General features: G+C 34.3%; 1 protein-coding gene across 1 annotated transcript; it reads right to left on the bottom strand.

The window, feature by feature from the left end:
- Positions 1–1,153: 1,153 nt before the first annotated feature.
- LOC130647854 (pre-mRNA-processing factor 6-like) lies at positions 1,154–17,470 on the bottom strand. Its single transcript, XM_057453843.1, has 27 exons — positions 16,489–17,470; positions 16,229–16,288; positions 16,012–16,114; positions 15,478–15,596; positions 15,213–15,291; positions 14,952–15,046; positions 14,131–14,212; positions 13,610–13,723; positions 13,326–13,485; positions 12,975–13,102; positions 12,506–12,632; positions 12,261–12,379; positions 11,517–11,679; positions 11,022–11,130; positions 10,581–10,650; positions 10,244–10,365; positions 9,819–9,912; positions 9,109–9,273; positions 8,656–8,706; positions 8,448–8,498; positions 8,225–8,299; positions 4,529–4,592; positions 4,314–4,383; positions 3,806–3,873; positions 2,602–2,740; positions 1,768–1,894; positions 1,154–1,521 (listed from the first exon to the last, which is right to left on the bottom strand). The coding sequence occupies exons 1-27, from the start codon at positions 16,563–16,565 to the stop codon at positions 1,363–1,365; spliced, it is 2,790 nt and encodes a 929-aa protein (XP_057309826.1). The 5' UTR covers positions 16,566–17,470; the 3' UTR covers positions 1,154–1,362.
- Between the last annotated feature and the right edge of the window lie 2,738 nt (positions 17,471–20,208).

Below are 20,208 nucleotides of genomic sequence, written 5' to 3'. Positions count from 1 at the left end.
ATCATCCGAAAGCATTTCGGTCCTGCCTTTCCCAGCATGCTCTATCATCTGTTTGATAAAAGCCAAGTTGATATCTTTATCTAAGCACAGCGCAAGCCATCATACCAGGCATACAGTCTTTAAATATTTATATTTCTTAATTAGCTTTCCCAAACATTCACGAGGGTAAGAATGAGGAAAATTAAAACAGGCAAAAAAGTGTGACAATTTTTTTTCATTAAAGCTGAGCATTCTTACAATGCATAATCAAATTCAAACCCTGAGTCCTGAGTGTGCTTTCGGTTCAAATTTATCTCGCTTTTCTGTAAAAAACTAGATACCTTTCCCCTCCCGAGCCTTACAGAGTAACACACTCTTTATGGGTCAAACAAAGAAAAATCCGTTACGCGCATGCGCGATTTTATTAAAACTACATGTTATGTTTTATGCAGGTAAAATAAAATAAAAACAGAAAAAACAAAACAATAACAACAACAAAAACAACAGCACCTGATATTACTGCAATAAACTCCTCCATTTTTTACTCATTTTTCTTACTCATGTGTGGAGGGGGTTTTAACGCGTTCTCATTACTGTGGAAAAAAATATTTCGTAATAATCACAGTAAGTGAGCAATCACTTCTCCTTTGCAGGAGCTGAATTAGGGATGAAGATTGCGTGGGCCCTTGTAGTCATTCTAACGGATACAACGTTCCGTCATATACATTGACATAAGTAATATCCGTTATCTAGGTCACGTTCTTCACAATTATAAACACCCCTTTCTTTTTAGTGATGCGAGTTTACTGATAACAAATACGAATGTCGTGGGAAAATAACAAACGTTCTAAGAATACTGATTCTTTGGAGTCTTCAGGGACAAAAACAACAACGTGTAATCCGTCCTTTGAATTTTAAAGACAATGTGTTTCGGTGCAAAACGATGTCTAAGAATGGTCTTACCTTGCAACGTTTAGTCTCTGATATTAAAATTCGTATTTTGTGTGCTCAAAATGGATATGCGCGCAGCTTTTTTACTCCGGGTTTGATGGGCTAGTGGGTTGTTTCACGTGCTACCGACTAGTTATAAAGAAGTAACCGTGACACGAATAGAGAGTTTGATTTCGAACAAAAATTCAGTACAAAATTGGCAGGGGCAGTAAAAAAGTAATGATCATTTAAGGTATATCTTTTAGTTTTTCCACATATAGCATTTCTTTATTAAAATTGGTGGAAATAATGTGTGTTCAAACCAATTTTCCTTTATGTACATTAAGAAGATCTATGTCCACGTGATGTGAGTGGCAAATGTGTACGCATTCTGGACGGTCATTTTCTCTTCTACAAACTCATCATCTGTATAATTTCTTCGTCATCCAAACGTTACAGACTTTCGATTGGTTTCAGAGACTTCGCAACAAGGGGTAACAACTCCGCAGTTTTCTTTCGCCAGTTCTTCGTATTCTTCGCAACTTCCTGCCATAGTTCACCGTGACGTGGTTCGGCTTTCACACATTTTTCTAACACTGCTTTCTGATTGGCCTAAAATTAACCAATTGCTTTAGTCAACAGAAATAATTATATTTTTTAAAACAAATTTATCTTTTGTTGGCAGTGTTGGGTTGTTGCATCACTGCTTAACAGCAGGGGAACAGACGGGGAACAGACGGGGATGACAACAAAGCAACTCCGACTTTGAAATAGCAATCTCCATTCAAACAACAACAACAACAATAACAATAACACAATAAGAACAACAACAACAACATGAAATGTAAAAATATTTACTTCTGTTCCATTGAGTAATTCAAATTTATAAAAATACGCCCATGCATCTCCGAAGTCAGGGTCAATTTTTACTGTACGATGGAACCAATCACGTGCTTTGTTGATTTTCCGTTCACTCCAAAATAATCTAGAAAAAAAAATAACAATGCATGACGCCACAAAATTATACTTATGTCAAACAACCTACAAAAGGTATGAGGAAAAACTTCGTAAAGAAACGCCCACATTGCATAGCACAACCTCAAACAAAGCAGGAGACTTGCTCAAACTCGACAAACAAACTCATCTGTGGGACGCGAAGAACACGGGCGAGCGAAGATGCCGAACATTTTGTAAGTCTTGTCATATTTTTCATCCTAAAGACGTGCGCCTGAGGAAATGCCTGTGAAATAATTCTTACATCATGACCTCCATAAATTACATGCATCAAAATATTTACACGTTGGTAAGGACAGAATGTAAAGCAGGATTAGGACGCTGAATGGATATCGCTTAAGCTGCTTGCCATTTCTAATTACGTTGGCATTTCTCTAACTTGCTTGCCTGCTACATATACCAATTGGCAGTCAGTAGATGGTTCCATACGGGCTGACAACACTACATTTAAAGTGCGCTGGGGAGGGGACTCGAACCTGCAATCTTGTGATTAAAAGTTGACAGTGCTACCAATGCACTATCTCCAGATATTGTATATTACTTAGATATCGCTTAAGCGCTTGTACGCAGTGTACGGAAGTAAAATAATTTTGCAAAAAAAAAAAAAAAAAAAAAAAATCCTTGCAACCGTTTTTGTAAGAATATACTCAGTTCGTGCTCAGTCTTCTGACTACTTACTTTGATACAGCTAAGAGCACATGGTGGTCGTGCTCACATCTTTTTAACGCGTCCACACTCTTCGTTTTACGTTGAGGGCGGGACTCCATGAAAATACTCTCCGCCCATAGTACGCCTGACGTTGGACAATCTTGCATTGCTAAAAAATAATAAAGGAACGTAAAAAAATATTTTCCAGGCAAAAGCGTCAGTTTTGCAGGCGAAAGAAATATAATAGTAAAAAATAGATAACGAACACAATCAAGTGCTTTTTTTTATGATGTTTTTTTTAGATATGTGGCCAACTTAGAAGGGAACAAAAAACTAAATTGAGAAAAGAGAAAGTGAGTGAGAAAGGTCAAGAGAGGAGAAAGTGAGTTGAAGAAAGAAGAAAACTGGTAAATCGTAGAAAACTATTTTTTAACACATATGGAGTTACATTCAATAAATTTGAGTACTTAAAAATACTGCATTATGCAAGTGGATAGTAAAACCGCCATTTTAATTTTAAAGATGGTGACAATGAAGTCAATATATCTCTGAAAATATCAAGGTGTGGTTCAAAATATAATCGAAAATATTTTTATTTTTTCTCAAGGCTTTTATTGTGTATTGTGTCTCTTGTTATTGTTTTAAGGACTCTATTGTCACAAATCTCCTCCCCCTTGTTGATCAATTTTTCCCTTTTTTAATAAACACATAATATACAAATCGAGATAAATCTTAAAATAACCCAACGGTCTCGATAAAAATAATAAAAAAAAACAACAACAAAAAGAGCCTCTACAGGAGAGTCACAATGAGAAATATATCCCACTCCATTCCAATTAATTAATTTTAATTCAATTAAGTTAATTGGTGTGTTAATTACCGAACGACAGGACACAATGAAACGAACATCAATTTAAATGACACAATTTAATTCCTCATTACACAACGTGTACCCTAGTCAAATGTCAAGTTGTCAACACGCGAGTGACGACGTCAACATGTCGGTGACGTCGACACGACGACATGTACATTTTCAATGACACGGAAGTAGGAAACAAACAACGTTTTTCTACCACAATCTCTCATTTTGAAAATGTTACACGCATTAGTTGATCATCTACTAACAACGGCATCGTGATCAAAACATAGACTGTTACGTTCACAAACAACCGTGCTGTTGCGATCAAAACAAAATTTGTTACGTTCACAAACAACCGTGCTGTTAAAGAGTTACCTTTTGCGATTAATGATTTGGCGAAATCTTTGTAACCAGCACGATTTTCAAGTCGAACAGAATGCAACCTGTTGAAAATAAAAAAAAGGTGTAGTCTTTCTTCGTTTGTCTCTTCTTCAAAGAAAGTGCAAAATAATATACGTAGTATAATATATTTTAAATAGAATAAAAACTACACCAGTTTATGTTATAAGTTTATGTTATGTCATATATGCAATAATATGTTATATTAAGTTAATGAAGCCATTAGTTAAATAATTATGTGCATCGGTGGCTAAACTTTTCTCTGATTATTAATTTATACATCGTGTTTTTGAACACCACACTTGAAGAATTTCCAAAAAATAAATTTGAATAAAAAGCCAGTTCAAACATAGGATACTCAGTGCTATCAAATTTTCTCTTTGCACTTCACAATCTGAAATGTATAAGGACATTCCCTCTAACACGAATGTTTAAACAAAGTTGACACTAAGAAGTTCCAGAGAACAGAAACCAAGACACCTACCATAACTCGTCGATCTTTGGGTTGCGATGTCGTCCCTGTTCGAGAACTGATCGAGCTTTCGTTAAGTTACCTATCACGAGATGATACTGCTTATTTATTGCATGTCATACGTGCTAACTATTGCAATGCTCAATCTGCTATAAGTTTTTATAAAACATGTAGTGAGCAGTCTAATTCCTTTTTTGGAATATGTTCTCGAAAGTGTTAAGAAATACCTTCTTTTTCTTCTAACTTTCCAAGCAAGATCCAAAGTTGAATTGAGTTTGGACATTTCTTCACCTACAAAAAACACACAATAACTTGCTATAAAATGTTGCGACAACATTCAAAATCAAATTCAATGGCTAAAACTTAAGCGAAGATTTTATAGAATCATTCTAACGCTTACGCAAAGTGAAGCAAACGAAATTAAAAAAAATAAAAAAAATTCAAACGATTCTAAACAGAATTCGCAGGAGAAAATTATTGGTAAGAAAACATTTTCGTCACCCTTTAAAAGAATTCGTTACTTTCGTTTGACATTTTTTTTTTCTCATAAAATTACTTAGAATAAAAAAAAAATCCACCATACAACTAAGGAAACAAACTATTATTAGATGACAAGAAATAAAACCAAAAAAATTGTTTCACAGTCCTCACTGCGCGAACAATCAGTCGCGCAAAAATTTCGCGCAAAAATTTCGCGCATCTTGCTGCGCGAAATTTTGATGTACGTTGGATTATTCGCTTCAGAAAATTCATGAAAATTAGATTGCGATTAAAAAAAAATATATAAGGAGATTAATATTTTAAAATTTTTAAAAACGGAAAACAATATCACCACAACAAAACGCCTGCATAGGTCACATGATTACATAATTAAAAGTAACAGCGGAAATTGAGTCTACATTGCTACTTAAATTCATATCAACTTTTCCTTCTCATGACTAAATACCATCAATCGAATACATCAAACGAAATAAAATGCATAATCTTTTTTTATTAAAAATGAGAACGGAAGTAATATATTTCTAAACACAGTCGTATGACATTTCTTAATATCTTACTGTGCATCGCAGACAGCAGACAGCAAAATATTTATATATAAATATATCTTTAACAATCGTAAAAAGAAAAAGAAATATCACTTCAAAGGATTCACGCAAATCTGAAAGTTGTTGCTATGATAGACAGTTGTTGCTATGGCACAAAGGTTGTTGCTATGATATACAATTGTTGCTATGGAACAAAGTTTCTACTATTATAAAGAGTTGTTGCTATGGGACAAAGGTTGTTGCTATGATAGACAATTGTTGCTATGGGACAAAGTTGCTACTATTATAAACAGTTGTTGCTATGTGACAAAAGTTGTTGCTATGGCACAAAATTGTTGCTATGGCACAAAAGTTGTTGCTATGGCACAACAAAATGTCGAAATTTGAACTCATGTACTGTTGTTGCAACACGAAGCACAAAAACATAAAGAGACCGACAGTGGTCACAGTATTTTTTCAAGCAAAAAAACTTTAACCCAACATATCTAGGTAGACAGTAAGATGACTCCGCAAAAAACATTTTAATAAACTGACAAAGGGAGTTTCCACTTTTTTATGGAGTCAAATTTAATGATGTTTGAGGACTTTTGATGAGACTTTTCCACGTTGCTTGAGATGATGGTGTTTCATAGAAAATTTGAGGAGATTTTAAAGATAATGACATGAGTTAAGAACAATTATTGCTGTACTGTATGTAATGCATTTTGAAAATAAACAACATACAACCAGTTGTTAAGGGAAAATTGAGGAGAATTGAGAAAGTTGTTAAAAATCTACTTTTAAAGGAGATTTAAAAAGACATTTAAAATCGAGGAGAAATACGAAGTTTCAGAAAAGTCATGGTAACCCTGATGAAATGCAAATATAGCATGAAGTTTTTTGTGACATTATGTCAGTAACTTAAAATGAACTACGTGTGAGATGCAAGTCACCCAACCGTGGACAACCAAAAACTTTTTATAACGGCACCTAGCATCAATGGGATGAATTATGTAACAACAAATATTGGGATTTAAAAAAAAAACATTTTCCTATATAGAACTTTCTGACACTGAACATTTCCTGTTCTCGTCAGTACGTATCTTACTTAAACCCGAAAACTCATTAATAAATACTCGCAAATAAATACTAATATAAAGTTGAATCTCCACCTAAACGTGATGTGTACCAAAATTAGTTGATCTGATGGGACCAGCTTGATCTTTTCGATGTGTCGATACGTGGAAAAGTTGGATTTTTAATTCAAAACAGTTATCATTTGTACTATTTGAAACCAAAATAACACGTTACGTTGTATTTCTAGGTGTACTATTATTGTAAAACACAATACAAGATCATAAGGTTTTATCAGAGCAGAACAAAAACAACCCTTGGTTCATAGAAACTGAAATACCCGAACATCACAAATTCACTATTTTCTTTTCTTCTTCTAGTGAAGTATAACATCTCTATAATAATAGCTGTCTGACTATTTTGTCTGTCTAATACGGAAACACAAAATACGATATATGAAGGACGGGCGACCTCGTGGACTTTTCCACGGGTTGACGACTAGATATAACAGAACCGTTTCTTGCGTTGCGTAATGTTACGACACATGAAATGTACAGAGACAGATAAATGCGTGATACTTGTTAAAACCAGGACCCACATCAAATTTTGATGCATCAGCCATGAAAAAGAAAGCGTTTACATCTCCGTGATGTTTTTTTTGCTGCTTTGCCACAAAAACATGTTTTATTGGATTTTTTCAGATCGAGTGACAGTTAAAAATAAATAGCATATTACCAAACCACGTTGAGGAAAAACCAACACGTAATGTGTGATGTTGTTTTGTTAGTCTGCAACGAAGTTCTCGAAACGACCGCAAATCCGCCATCTTTGCTTATGTTGCTGGGGCGAGTATAATTATTCAGACCGCTAATTTTTAAGTAACACCACATTTACATTGATATGTTTTTATAAGTATACCATTTATGAGCATATCAGGGTTAAGATTTACTAAGAAATCACCTAATGTTAACCGTAATGGTGATAGTCAGCTCACCACTGAAGAATTCAAATTTAATCTCAAGATTTTATGATACTTTTTGAGACACTTTCTTTCCAAGAAGATTCATAAAAAATCATAGTACGTTTTCTGACATTAGCCACACGTATTTTAAAGGCATAATTAGCCTGGATAGTCACATTATCCCCTTGAAGTCACATTATCCCCTTGAAGTCACATTATCCCCTTAAAGTTTCGCAGGTTTTTCGTCGTAAAATCGCGCAATCAAAATTATTTATTTTGTAATGTTTTAAGAAATCTTTTAATGAAATAATATTTTGCTCATATCACTGACCTTTGCCATGGAAAGTGAATATTGAAAGTTTAAAAACAACGAGAAACTCAAAATGCCGCTTTGTTTTGTCATTTGCAAAACACGTAATGAATAAAAAGCTAAGAGAAAAGACAACAGCGAAACATTTCATAAAGCGAAAATAGACACGACTTTGCTTTGACAATTGCGAAATGTTTCATAAAGGAAACATATGCGAAGAGCGACAGGACTTTGTTTCGCCAATGAAACGCATCATAAAGGAAAAATATGATAGAAATAACAGGACTTTGTTTAGCCAATGGCAAAATGCTTTATGAAACAACAGAAAGAAAGAAGGAACAACAGTATATACGAACTCAAGAAAAGTACCTGTTAGCCGACATATTCTGTAAGACTTTAGCCCAAGTCTCTCTAAAGTTGACACAGCATGTGCCAAAAGTTGATGATATCGAAAATTTAGCAGCACGTTTCTTTTTTTAAGCAGTGTACGACAACAAAAATCAGAAAATAACAAAAATTAAAAAAAAGAAAAAAAAACAGCACAAAAACCTACTCCATTTCTATAGGCTTGTCTCGCTTCATACATATCTTTTTCACCTTCGCATATTTGACCTTTCATCATCCAGAGCTGAAACAACAAGTCTTGTGTTAATCGAGACATATTTAAGGTAATTAGTCAACGGTATCACCCGAAACGTTGTCAATACGTTGTATTTGTTTTTTTTAAGATTTCAAATGTCCATCTAGTATCGTGTACGGTATCGTGGAAATATTACCTTTGGAAAGTCATCGTATTTTGCCAACGCTTCTTTTAATAAATCTTTCGCCTAAAACACATGTACTGAAACATTACAAATTTACACCTTATAATTGTCAACAGCAGTAACCCTATAGTCTAAAATCAAGTGAAGCTCCTGATACAATATATTTTTAACACATTTTTATTTCTTAGGAAAAGCAACTCCAGTCAATCAAAAACATTACCTGTTGCAAGTTTCCAAGTACCCATTCTAGTCGAACAGATTTCATGTACACCTAAATGAATGGATAAATAATTAACTCAGTGAATGGATGAGAGAAATAGAAAAAAATACGAATTTTAGTTGCTAACCTTCGAACAAAAACACAAGATAAAGGTGTTCCTGAAATATTTATTCTAGTATATGTTATTTAGCAATTTAAGAACTTTAAGGACAAAATCAAATTTATTCGTCTGCCAAAGAAGAATTCATTCTTTTCCATTTTTTAAAAGATTTTGTGTGTGCATTTTTCAGTCAATTTTCTATGTAAACGGGAAGGGACATTTAAAACAACATTAGACTAACTTTATAGTGAATATTTTAAGACATAACGTCAAGAAAAAAATATTTAGTTTAAAAAGGTGATCACACCCATGTAAAATAATTTCGCCAGGCAAAGTAGACATGGAGCACTTACTCTCGCAGTAGGAGCACTCATCCTTGCTTTTGCGAGCAAACGTTTTGCTCTTTCATCTTCATTGTTTTCGGATTCTAGCTTGACAGCAGCCAACCAGATTTCTTCACTGTTCGGGTTTGCTTGAAAAGCAAGAGCTAAGATGGATCTAGCGGCTGGAATCTCGTTCTGCAAAAAAGCAGCAAAAATACACAATAGAAAGAAAATATTAAGCGCAAGTTTACCATAACATCTTCTATCGCTGTTACGAGATCACCTTTAATCGATGTTATCAAAAACAATTCCTAATGATTTTTACGAGTCTCTCCTATTGATGTTACGAGAGCATCGTCGATCGATGCTAGCGAGAACAACTCCTACTGATGTTTACGAGTGCATCTATCGATGTTTACAAAAACATATCCTAACGATTTTTAAGACAGCAACGTTAACGGAAGCATCTCTTATCGTTATTTTACGAAACCATCCCGTATAACTACTTTACGGAGTGCATTTTGTACTTTAGTTAATCGTTAAGCTTCTTTATCGTAACATACAAATTTTGCGACAACTACCGAAATTTTACGCTGAAGGTATAACGAAAAAAACAATGTAACTAAAGCTTTTTCCATTAAAAAGAGTAACTATGTGGACCAAGAAATAACCAATCACAGAGCAAGAACCTTACCTATTATTAAAAATATCGTAACGGATGTGTGAAGAATGAAACTTACCGCCATCCATTTTGATTTGGCACCCATCAACCATAACACCTCTGCTTTTGGACAATGTTTGACAGCATTTTGCAAGAGACTTTCAAGTGACTCTCTAGAAGAAAATCTCTCAATAAAGTAAGCACAATATTTAACGGGGAATAATGTATCCACTGAAATGAGATGGTAAAAGATTGGATTTCATGAAAATTCAACGTCCAATAACAAATCCACTGAATGAAGATGGTGAAATGTTGGATTTCATGAAAATTCAACGTCAAATAACAAATCCACTGAACGGAGATGGTGAAATATTGGATTTCATGACAACTCAACGTCAAATAACAAATCCACTGAATGGAGATGGTGAAATATTGGATTTCATGAAAATTCAACGTCAAATAACAAATCCACCGAATGACGATATATGCACAACATCTCCTCACCTTGTTCCGTGATTCTTTTCGAAGTATGCTGCTCTTAACCAGATGGATTTTTTGTTAGGGAAGGCCTTTAAAGCGTACGCATAAATTGCACGAGCACACTCGAATGCACCATGAGCAGCACACTAAAGAAATCGTTACATATGTGCAACTACTGGAATAGGAATCAGTATTAAAAGAGACACACAAAAACTTTGAAATGTATTAGACTAAAAAATGGTATAAAAATAATTTTCATACTCTTTGATGAAAGAGTTGTTGAGAACTTGATCAAAAGGAAACACTTTTTTATTACGCAGCTAAATGTGATCGAAAAGTGAACAAAAATAAACGAACATACTGATTCAGCATCTTCTATCCAGGTATGTTTTCGATCTTCATCTTCAATTCCTACACCAATCACTGTACGACTGCAAAAATACATTAGTTGTAAATCATTTTAGTGGGGACTATGTGTTCCATATCTGTTTGCAAATCTCATGTACATCTTTGTACAAATCTAAAACTCTAGGCTAATCTTGCTGTTTTTTCCTCATTCTGCAATTAATCACTCAATCTAGATATTTTGTAAAAATGGTCATTTTTGGTTATTTCTTAACATGATCAATAGACACATATTTTTTTAGTGTACCAATTTAATTTTTCACTATAATATTAAGTTGGCAAGTTCTTGTTAGAGTGACTAGAAAATTTGGAGTTGAAAAAGACTTTCTAAGGATCTGTGACCTATTTTTACTACATGCCATTTTTTCAATAAACAAACAAATAAATAACCACTCACATGATTGACTGGGCTGTGTATGTTGAGCCTGATTTGTCGACATCTTCAGCATCCACAATCCATAATTCACGATTTATTTCTACACCATTAGCAGCCAGCGACGAGACAGCTAAACACAATATGGTAAATAGAAAGAAAAACATCAGGATCAAGAGAAATCTCAATCTTGTGATATAATTTAGTTTTTTTCATCAAGGCTCCTAATGTCATACTCAAAGTGGCAACAACTAGGAACAAGTTTAGGGAAGAGCACGAACTGGGGACAGACAATTTATTACCACAATGTTAGGGTTTTGACTATTTACAGTGATCTTTATATCTGCTAGTAACCAGAAATACAAAGATAACCATAACTCGCCATGAGAAATAAGAATTCTAATCCGTTCTGCAAATAGCAACCCTATGGTGCTAATGAACACAGCGCATATAAGAGAATTGTTAACAATTGTTAATCAACCTTATCGTTGTTATTGTCAAAAATACATTATACACTACCTCTTTCAATGATTTTATCTACTAGAGTAGTGTTCCCATTAGCTTCTTCTAATTTTGCAGCAGTGATCCAAATCTGACGATCTGTGGGAATTTTTTCACGAGCTTTGTTTAACACTCTTCTACCATTTTCGTATGTTTCTAAACGTGCCAAAGCTAACCAGAGCTAAAACGAACATTTTAAAAATTTTATGGACCAAGCAGTTCCTTTTAGAGTATAATTAAGTTCATAATTTAAAAAACATAACGTTAAAAAATTTATTGATTGAACATTCAACTGGCTTCACTAATGTAACTTTTGTTATCATGATGTCACGAATTAATACCATAAAAAAAGTTAAAAATTGTTAAAAGTTAAAATTAAAGACTCTTGTGTGCTTGTGGAAAGAAATCTGTTCTAAAATAAAATTGGGAAATTTTTGTTTCAGCACCTTTTAGGGTTAGGTGTATTACATGAAGCTACGTTATTACCAACTTAGAAAATAAGGGACAGAAAATTAATGCAAATCTAAAAAACTCTCTGAGAGAGAAATAACATAATAATACAGATAGGTGCAGAAAAAAAACATTAACAAGATAATTCGATGCGGAACTATATTTTAATACATTTATTGGGCGAAAGCACTATATCTATCATATCGCCACACCTTTGTAATAGTGTGTGTCAACTGCTTAGTGTTAATTTCATAACTTATTAATGGTAAGTGATAGGGTAACCAACATATTCCTGCAGGTACACTTACTAACCTCGACACTTTGTGGACAACACTCAACAGCTCGAGACAACAATATACGAGCATCTTCAGGTTCTTCTAACTCGACTGCAGCCTTCCAAAGACGAACAGAGTTGGGTATATTTTCCAGAGCTAGATAAAATATTTGATTAAAACTAAACATATCATTCAGTCAGATTTCACATAACTGACCAAACAGTATATCTGCATGTTGTTGCAAAAAACAAACAACAAATGGATTTAATATTAATTATCCACCTTTTCTAAATACTCTTTTCTGTGCCACAATTTCTTCCTCCATGTCAGCTGCTTTAATCCAAAGGCGAACAGACTGTGGAAGGTGTTTTATAGCTTGCGCAACAACTGCCTTTGACAAATCTGTCGGCTGTATTGAAACAAAACATTTTAAAATAAAGGTTTATAGTAATCTTGTCTGGCTATGAAACTTGTTTTGAAGTTAGGCATTACCTTTGAATACAAAAATGTCAGACAGTTATGTGAATTAAACATTTAACGATCTTATTTTAGACTAGTTGGGTCATAAAATGAATAATCTGCAGATTATAATAATTGTAGACCAAAACACCTTCAACATAAATTAAACATAGAGTCTAATTTATTTTTGCCCATGACAGCTTGTGGCACATTGTAATCGATGTAACGTTCAACTATTCCTTAGGAAATAATTTAGTTTACTAATTTATCCATGTAACTAAATCATACAAACCTCTAGTCGAACCGCTTCCAGCCACACGTCTTCACTTTTAGGACATGCTTCAGTACCTCGAATGATTAGGTTTCTTGCTTTCTGTAAATGACCAGTGACTTCTTCCAGACGAGCAGCAGCTATCCAACCTATCACAAAAAAAACAAGTGCTTAAAGAGCATGTGCAAGATGTTACATGAAAAAGGTAATGTAAAATAAAAAAAACTACCTTTGTTGTGACATTAAAAAAACTTGAAATATTGATAAAACAAGCAAGCTTTATGGACATAAAAATTCCACTTGCATTGGTCACATCAACATATTTTATAAGAAGTTACAAGTACAAAATGTTTTTTTGTGATGTCTACTTACCAGGTGCATGCTTTGGATTAGTTGTAATGACAGATTTCAACAACAGCCTTGCTTTCTTAATATCGCCGATGTCACCGCTAGAACTTGGCGTTAAACTTTGCAGATCTGTTAAATACCCTTTTGGATCAACAACAGTTTGACCAGATACTGAATCTGAAGCCTACATATACATAGATCAATGTTGTAGTGACACATAATTGCTTTTTAAGTCCAAAAGAAAACACGCTGATCACTTTGCAGGACACTAGTAGTCAATATTCCAGTTTTGCTTTAAAAATCTATACCTGATCTAATTTCACATTAACCAAAGATTTTCTTGCTTCTCCAATTTTGTTTAAATCCAAATCCCCTGTGACTGGTGTGGAAAGTCCAGGATATGGTGTATTCAAACCACCCAGCTATTGTCAGGTTAATAAAAAAGTGATTATCAAATAAAACATATTAAAAACACTAGTTGTTATTCTATAGAAAATTCAAGGGGAACTCTCTGACGTACATATATTTTGTGCATCTTTGCCGGCCTGTTGACATGAAAGAATGAAATTTAATTGGGCTATTACTAAGATAATAGGTGCGATTATAATGGTGTTTTCAATTTACAAAATCCTGCATACGTTAACAGTGTTCAGTAGAAAGCGTACAAATTACCTGCATATTTATTTTTACAACAAATTCCTTTACTGACTTGCAGATAGACAGCGTGTATTATAGTATACATTATAGGTGAGTTTAAGAAATTTGGAAAAAATTTTTTTGAATAAGACAAAAGCAGTTGCCAATATAGTTTTGCAAGAACATATCTTACTTGGTCCATTGTATTGACAGCTGTTGCTGTTTGACCAGCCAACAAAGCTGATCTAATAACACTATCAGGAACTGGTGTGAACCTAAATATAAAGAAATTCATGTTATGGTTTTTCACCTTTTTTATTTTAACCCATCACGTGCACTTTGTGTTTACTATAAAAAACAAACATGTATATACAACTATTTGTCCTTGAACACTTTATGTTTGAGGTTTTTGCTTATTTATTATCACACTTATAACAATAAATATGCAAGCTAAATAATCTATACCTGGTTTTGGTTTAGGAATTAACGATAGAATGCAGTACTGATAATCAACAGTCCTTAAAGGTGTGTATCCAAAGTTTCACTGGGTAGACAAGGAGGGTTTATTATTATCATTATTATTATTATTACGAATATTTATACAGGATAGCCAGTGTTGGAAACACTGTTATCAATGTAGGTCCTGTGTTCTGAATGTATAGATTAAGTATACACCGGCAATACCTACCCAATTTACCTCGCATGGCATGGGTTGACCCATAGCTGTGGTAAAGGCACTTGCTAAACGTGCCCGCGCTGTAGACCGAACCACGGACCTTGTGATTACGAAGCAAACTCCATAACCACAAGGCCACGCACCACATGTTAACTAGGTTGCATTTTAATACTACAGGTACGTAAAGAGATTTTTTTATCCTGATTACCCATTGTACCTCCTTTTAGTAACAGAAACAAAAATACATGCTTCAAGTGTCCCAATCAAATCTTTTTATTTGAATAACATCGTTAACTCTAACAAGCTCTTTAATTCATAATATAACAAAAAAAACTAACTTTTCTGTTCTTGGATTTCTCATCTTTTTGTTTCTAGCATCTCCAACTTCTGGTAACATTGCCCAGTCGTGTGCTGAAACTTCTGTGAGTTTTCGCTATATCAAAACAATATAATGAACGGATTGTTGCATAGCATTCCAAACTTATAACTTAACAAACAATAATAGGTTACATCAGAAAGATTCTTTTTAACAAAGTTGCATGTTGTAAAAAATATTCTGTTTACTTAAATAATAATAAAAAATGTTTTGACGGAAATACCTTTAAATCAGAGAACTGCTGTTGGATTTTAGGTCTCTCTTGACGATATTTCTCAACAGTTTCTTTGAATTTCTTCTCCCTATGTTAAAAGAATACAACATAGTATGCTATTATTCTGTTTTATTATTCTATTTTTCTGGGAATGAGCAAGTCACATAACATGGCGCATATGAAATTGCAAGAAAAATGCTGCAAAAATTATCAGACAGAACGTGGCAATAACAACAAAAGTAAATACTCCAATCACAAAAAAACAATGTTTTACCTTCTTTCTTTCCTCTTCCCATCCATTCTTCGATCAATTGCTTCATACACCTCATCAGCTTCTTCATCATCTTTCTCATATGGACCACTTGTAAACAAGCTGCCACCATATCCGGCAAACTACATGTTTAAAAAGTTTGTCTATAATTTCGTTTTAACCTATCATACTGTCCAGCCTCTCACAAAGTCAAAGCATTCTGATTTCCTTCATTTTACTAACCAATACACTTCCATGACCAACAGAAAAAAAAGTTTTAAAACAAATGTAAACACAAATGCTTGAATTACATATGAAATCCTTAAAAAAGGCAAAAAAAACCCCTGAAGAAGACGGTTTATCTTTTCTCTGAACAGAACAAAATTGGACCATTTACAAAAAATGCTATTTCTGATCTTAAATCAACTTTAAATACTGACATAAATAATTATTATTCACAATTGCATATTTTATTATCCTTTCCCAGTAGCATAACAGTTCTGAAAATGTGCTGTAGAAGTAATGTCATTTTACTCTTTTGTTTGTTATAAAGAATACCTCGTCATAATTCGATTCATTTAAGTCCTCATCTTCATCATCATCATCACGCTTTTTGTGTCTCATCATTTGAGTTTGCAAGGCAGCTTGCTGTGCTTCATCGCTAAAAATGATTTTATACAATCGCGATAGTTTACCATGTGTGATTCCTTTTATAGCTCAAATCAAAGACTAAAATAATTTAATTGGACCTAACACAGCTGAAATTAGAACTTACGGAATATCTGTAGCATCTCGTGCAGGACCAATATCTGAACGTGTTGTAAAACCAGTAGCACTAAAAAGGTTTTGTCAATATAAAATACAACTTTTTAAATTCCATAAAAAAGTGCTGAGTAGCATACTATGCTTAAATGTAACACCACATGTACAAAGACCATTTTGTAACGGTGTGCTAAGGCGTGCAGGTGCGATGGCATGCGTTAGAATAAAAAGACTGAGTAAGTTCAAAATAAATAAATAAAAAAAAAAACTTACCCTCTTCCAAGACCAGCAACATATCCAAGAGGTGCAGGTTTCCCAATGAAAGATTTCTTTTTGTTTAAAAGATCCATTTTTTCTAACACTTGAGGGATGATATATATTCTATCAAATTCTTCCAGGAGATTACCATAGCCCCAGGTTAACCCAAGCCATGTGAGGGAAATTGGGGAGATGGCGCACTGTGTGGGCCGTGTTGGATGTTGCAGGCAGGGAGTTCTCTGGCAGAGTTGTGAACCCTAGCATTGAGTTTGCGTAGCTCAAAATGAGCATTAAATACTCCAGGACTCTAAGCCATGGCCCCTCCTGGAATAATAGACAGGGTATATCCCTCGATATTTGTGAGGCTAGCCATGTAAAATATGCACATCTATCTATATTTGTGAGGCTACCCATGTAATCAAATATGCACATCTACAGTACCGCCTGAATGTAATATTACATGAGCAAGATAGTTATCACCTGTACATGAACTTTTGTTAGCGCCAGAACTTTAGTTTTTATTATATATCCATTGTTAAATACATGATCTATTTTTTGCATGTCAAAAACAATAGAGTTCGTGTCCCACACGTGAAATTTAACGATCGCATGAAATTTTTGTGTGGCTTTTGTTTTTTATAATTACCTCAGCTGCTAAGGGATTAACACAAAAAATGTTTAAAAAGTTAATTATTCTTCGTGTCTCTATTCTTTCAGCGCACGAACATCTTTTATTCACACATGAATTTATTTGTTAAAGTATCTCCAATTTCGTAAACGCGTAAGCGAATATTATTTTTCTGCACATGAAAGAAATGTTATATGTTTTGTCTATACATGCAACGAGTTACAAAGATTTAGAAATTTAAGAATGAAAAGCTGCAATAGAATGTGTTTTTAGATTGCATTTAAAAAGTTTAAAAACGACAAACTGCAACGAAAAAGCTTTGTTAGATTGGATTTTAAAAACTTAAGAACGAAAATCGGCGAAAAAAATGCTTTTTTAGATCGCATTTTAAAAAATTTAAGAACGAAGAACGGCGATAGAAAAGCTTCGTTAGATTGCTATTTAAAAGTTTAAGAACGAAAAGCAGCGATAGAAATGCTTTTTTAGATCGCATTTTAAAAATTTAAAAACAAATATTTTTATTAAATATTTATCTTGAGAATATATAAATAAAACTTTTAGCGCGATAAGAAAAAACACTTGCAAAAACACTTTTTTATTTTTATGGTTATAAATATCTAAACTTTTGAGCACAGTAAAAAAGTGCTAATATTATTCCCGAATATCATAGTTGATATTTTGTGATTGTTAACACATTTAAACAATAACATGCATGTCTTAAAATCGAACAAAAGTTTTTTGTATTTTCTATATTATTGTTAACACACGCACCTATAGATAATAATAGAAACATGTGATAACAATGGATACAAAGTTTTTTATGTAAACATGACATTGTTACGCAACATCCTGAAATGCATGTACATGTAACATTACATTCAGGCGGTACTGTATCAGTACGGCACTTTTCCCCGATCGGGTGTGTCTCCCCCGATCAGGGGTAATTACCCGATCAGGGGAGTCCGCAACTTCCAAATTAGTTGAGACTTACCCGGATCGGGTGAGTACTTTTTGTGAAAAAAATTTTTTTGTAAAGGGGCAAGCCGCTGGACAAAAGTGCGGGCCAATTTTGTTTATATGAAGTGACATGCGTATTTTGCGCCGATTCACCAATTAAAAAAAATATTCACCATGCTGTTCTGGTGCTATTAATGTTTATTTTCGTTGGATCAACAACATGGTTTTGATGTCCTGAACCAAGCAAGGGTAGCTAGCTTGTGAATAATAAGTATATTTGAGTCTTTTATTACGTGTACAGATGACAGCTACTGCATACTTACAGTATACACCAAAACAGCTAGGTGACAAACGGCTTAGGTGACAAATAAGATTAATTAGGCTAGCCAAAGCAAAAAACTAATGTAAAAATATATTTGTGAAAGAAATAATGATTGATACCCTATAGCGCTACCTAGCTAGAGACATAAGAAACCATGTTATTGGTGTAATGGCTTCACATATATAAAATAACTCTGAGCAGGCGAACCCATTTATAATGTAGAAAAATAGGCCAATAACGTGAACTATGTCGTAACATTGATTGGGGGAGAGTCACTCGATTCACTTATTACAAGCTACAAAGTGCCACTCATATGATCGGGTATTAAAAAGTTAGCGTCCGCCGCCGACTCGCCCAATCAGGTGATTATCCCCGATCGAGGAAAAGTGCGGTACTGTGTATCTAGGGGCCTTCGAAAATTTTATCGGGTCTCGTTAGCAGAATATCGCCGCTAAGATTCAAACCCCTCCCCCCTCTTTTAGCGGATTTCCATCCGTGAAATACACACATTCAGATAAATCTTGGAAGGCTCAGGGCGTGTTTTGAAGATAAAAGTTATCAGAATTGATGAGAAGAGGAATTATGCTCACGAACGATGAAAAATTTTCAGGCCACAAACAAATTTTTAAAATTTCTCATTCCCTAGCAGATTTTTTTTTCAAATTTGAGACCCCCTCCCCCCCTTAGCGGTGATATCCAGCTAACAGAGCCCGAAAAAAATTTTCAAAGGCCCCCTGCTATATCTACCAATGTAGCTTATAGTTAACTACAAGCTTTCTTAAAGGATATCAAAATTTAGTTTCTAAACCTTAACTATTCTGATTTCCCAGTGGCAAAAAAAAAATATGCTTGGTCTGGACTAACTTAAGAGCTAGCTAGCTAGCTATAGCTAGCTAACCAACGCAAGACAAGACGAGAAGGAAGGATCGGCTGAAGCTTTCATTTTAAGCTGCAGAAATATTTGACGTCTTATGCGTGCATCGAATGCTTTACTGTCTGTTGAATTTTAAAAGCATATATTAAAGACGAACAAGTTGACACCTGATCAAATATAAAAAGGCAATCCATAAAAAATCAAGCATATCCAACGCTACACAGCTAACGTCTGCCATTATGATAACATTAACACGGTCTCCGATAGAAAGATAAGGGACCGCATAAGGATAGCCTCGTACTCAACCTCGTCCCCAGGACTATTGGCTCCTCAAAGGCGCTACTGCGCTTTCTGATAGTTCTACTGCAGTCGAGCTTGCCTCGTCCTCTCTTTTATCTCCTGTTGACATTGGGACGGTGGTCGCGATGCAAGACCTCCAAGTGTACCGTTTTTTACTTACCAAAATATTAAGGGGGATTTTCACGAAGCGAAACGGCAAATTCGATGGCGAATTCGCTTTGTAATTTTCACGACAAAAAAAAGGTGCCAAATTCATTGTTTACATTAGTTAACCGCGTTCTGATTGGTCAAAAACTAGCAGCGAAACCTTTGGCCGCTAAAAAATAGGGACTGTTTCCTACTTTTCAGCGAAGCGAATATTTCGATGCAAAATCAAAACAAACAAAACTGCGCATGCTCAGATACAATTCGTGAAAATCCCCCTTTAGTGACCCACAACTGTAAAAGTAGTAATTTTTCCAGCTTTTCTTCGAACTAAACATAAAAACAGTTTCTTTTAAGCCCTTTCTCAGACAAGTAGCAACCGTGCAAGACATTAACAGAACACAAGTGTTATTTTCTTGTTTGAGTGAACTCAGGTATATCTATTAGTAGTATGAAAGTAGTCCAAGTGTCGCGAATCTTTAAGAATGAAATAAACATGAGGGTTACTTG

The sequence above is a fragment of the Hydractinia symbiolongicarpus genome, chromosome 6, assembly GCF_029227915.1.
Source record: "Hydractinia symbiolongicarpus strain clone_291-10 chromosome 6, HSymV2.1, whole genome shotgun sequence".
Lineage (NCBI taxonomy): Eukaryota > Metazoa > Cnidaria > Hydrozoa > Anthoathecata > Hydractiniidae > Hydractinia > Hydractinia symbiolongicarpus.
This window is presented reverse-complemented; position numbering and strand designations above follow the sequence as displayed.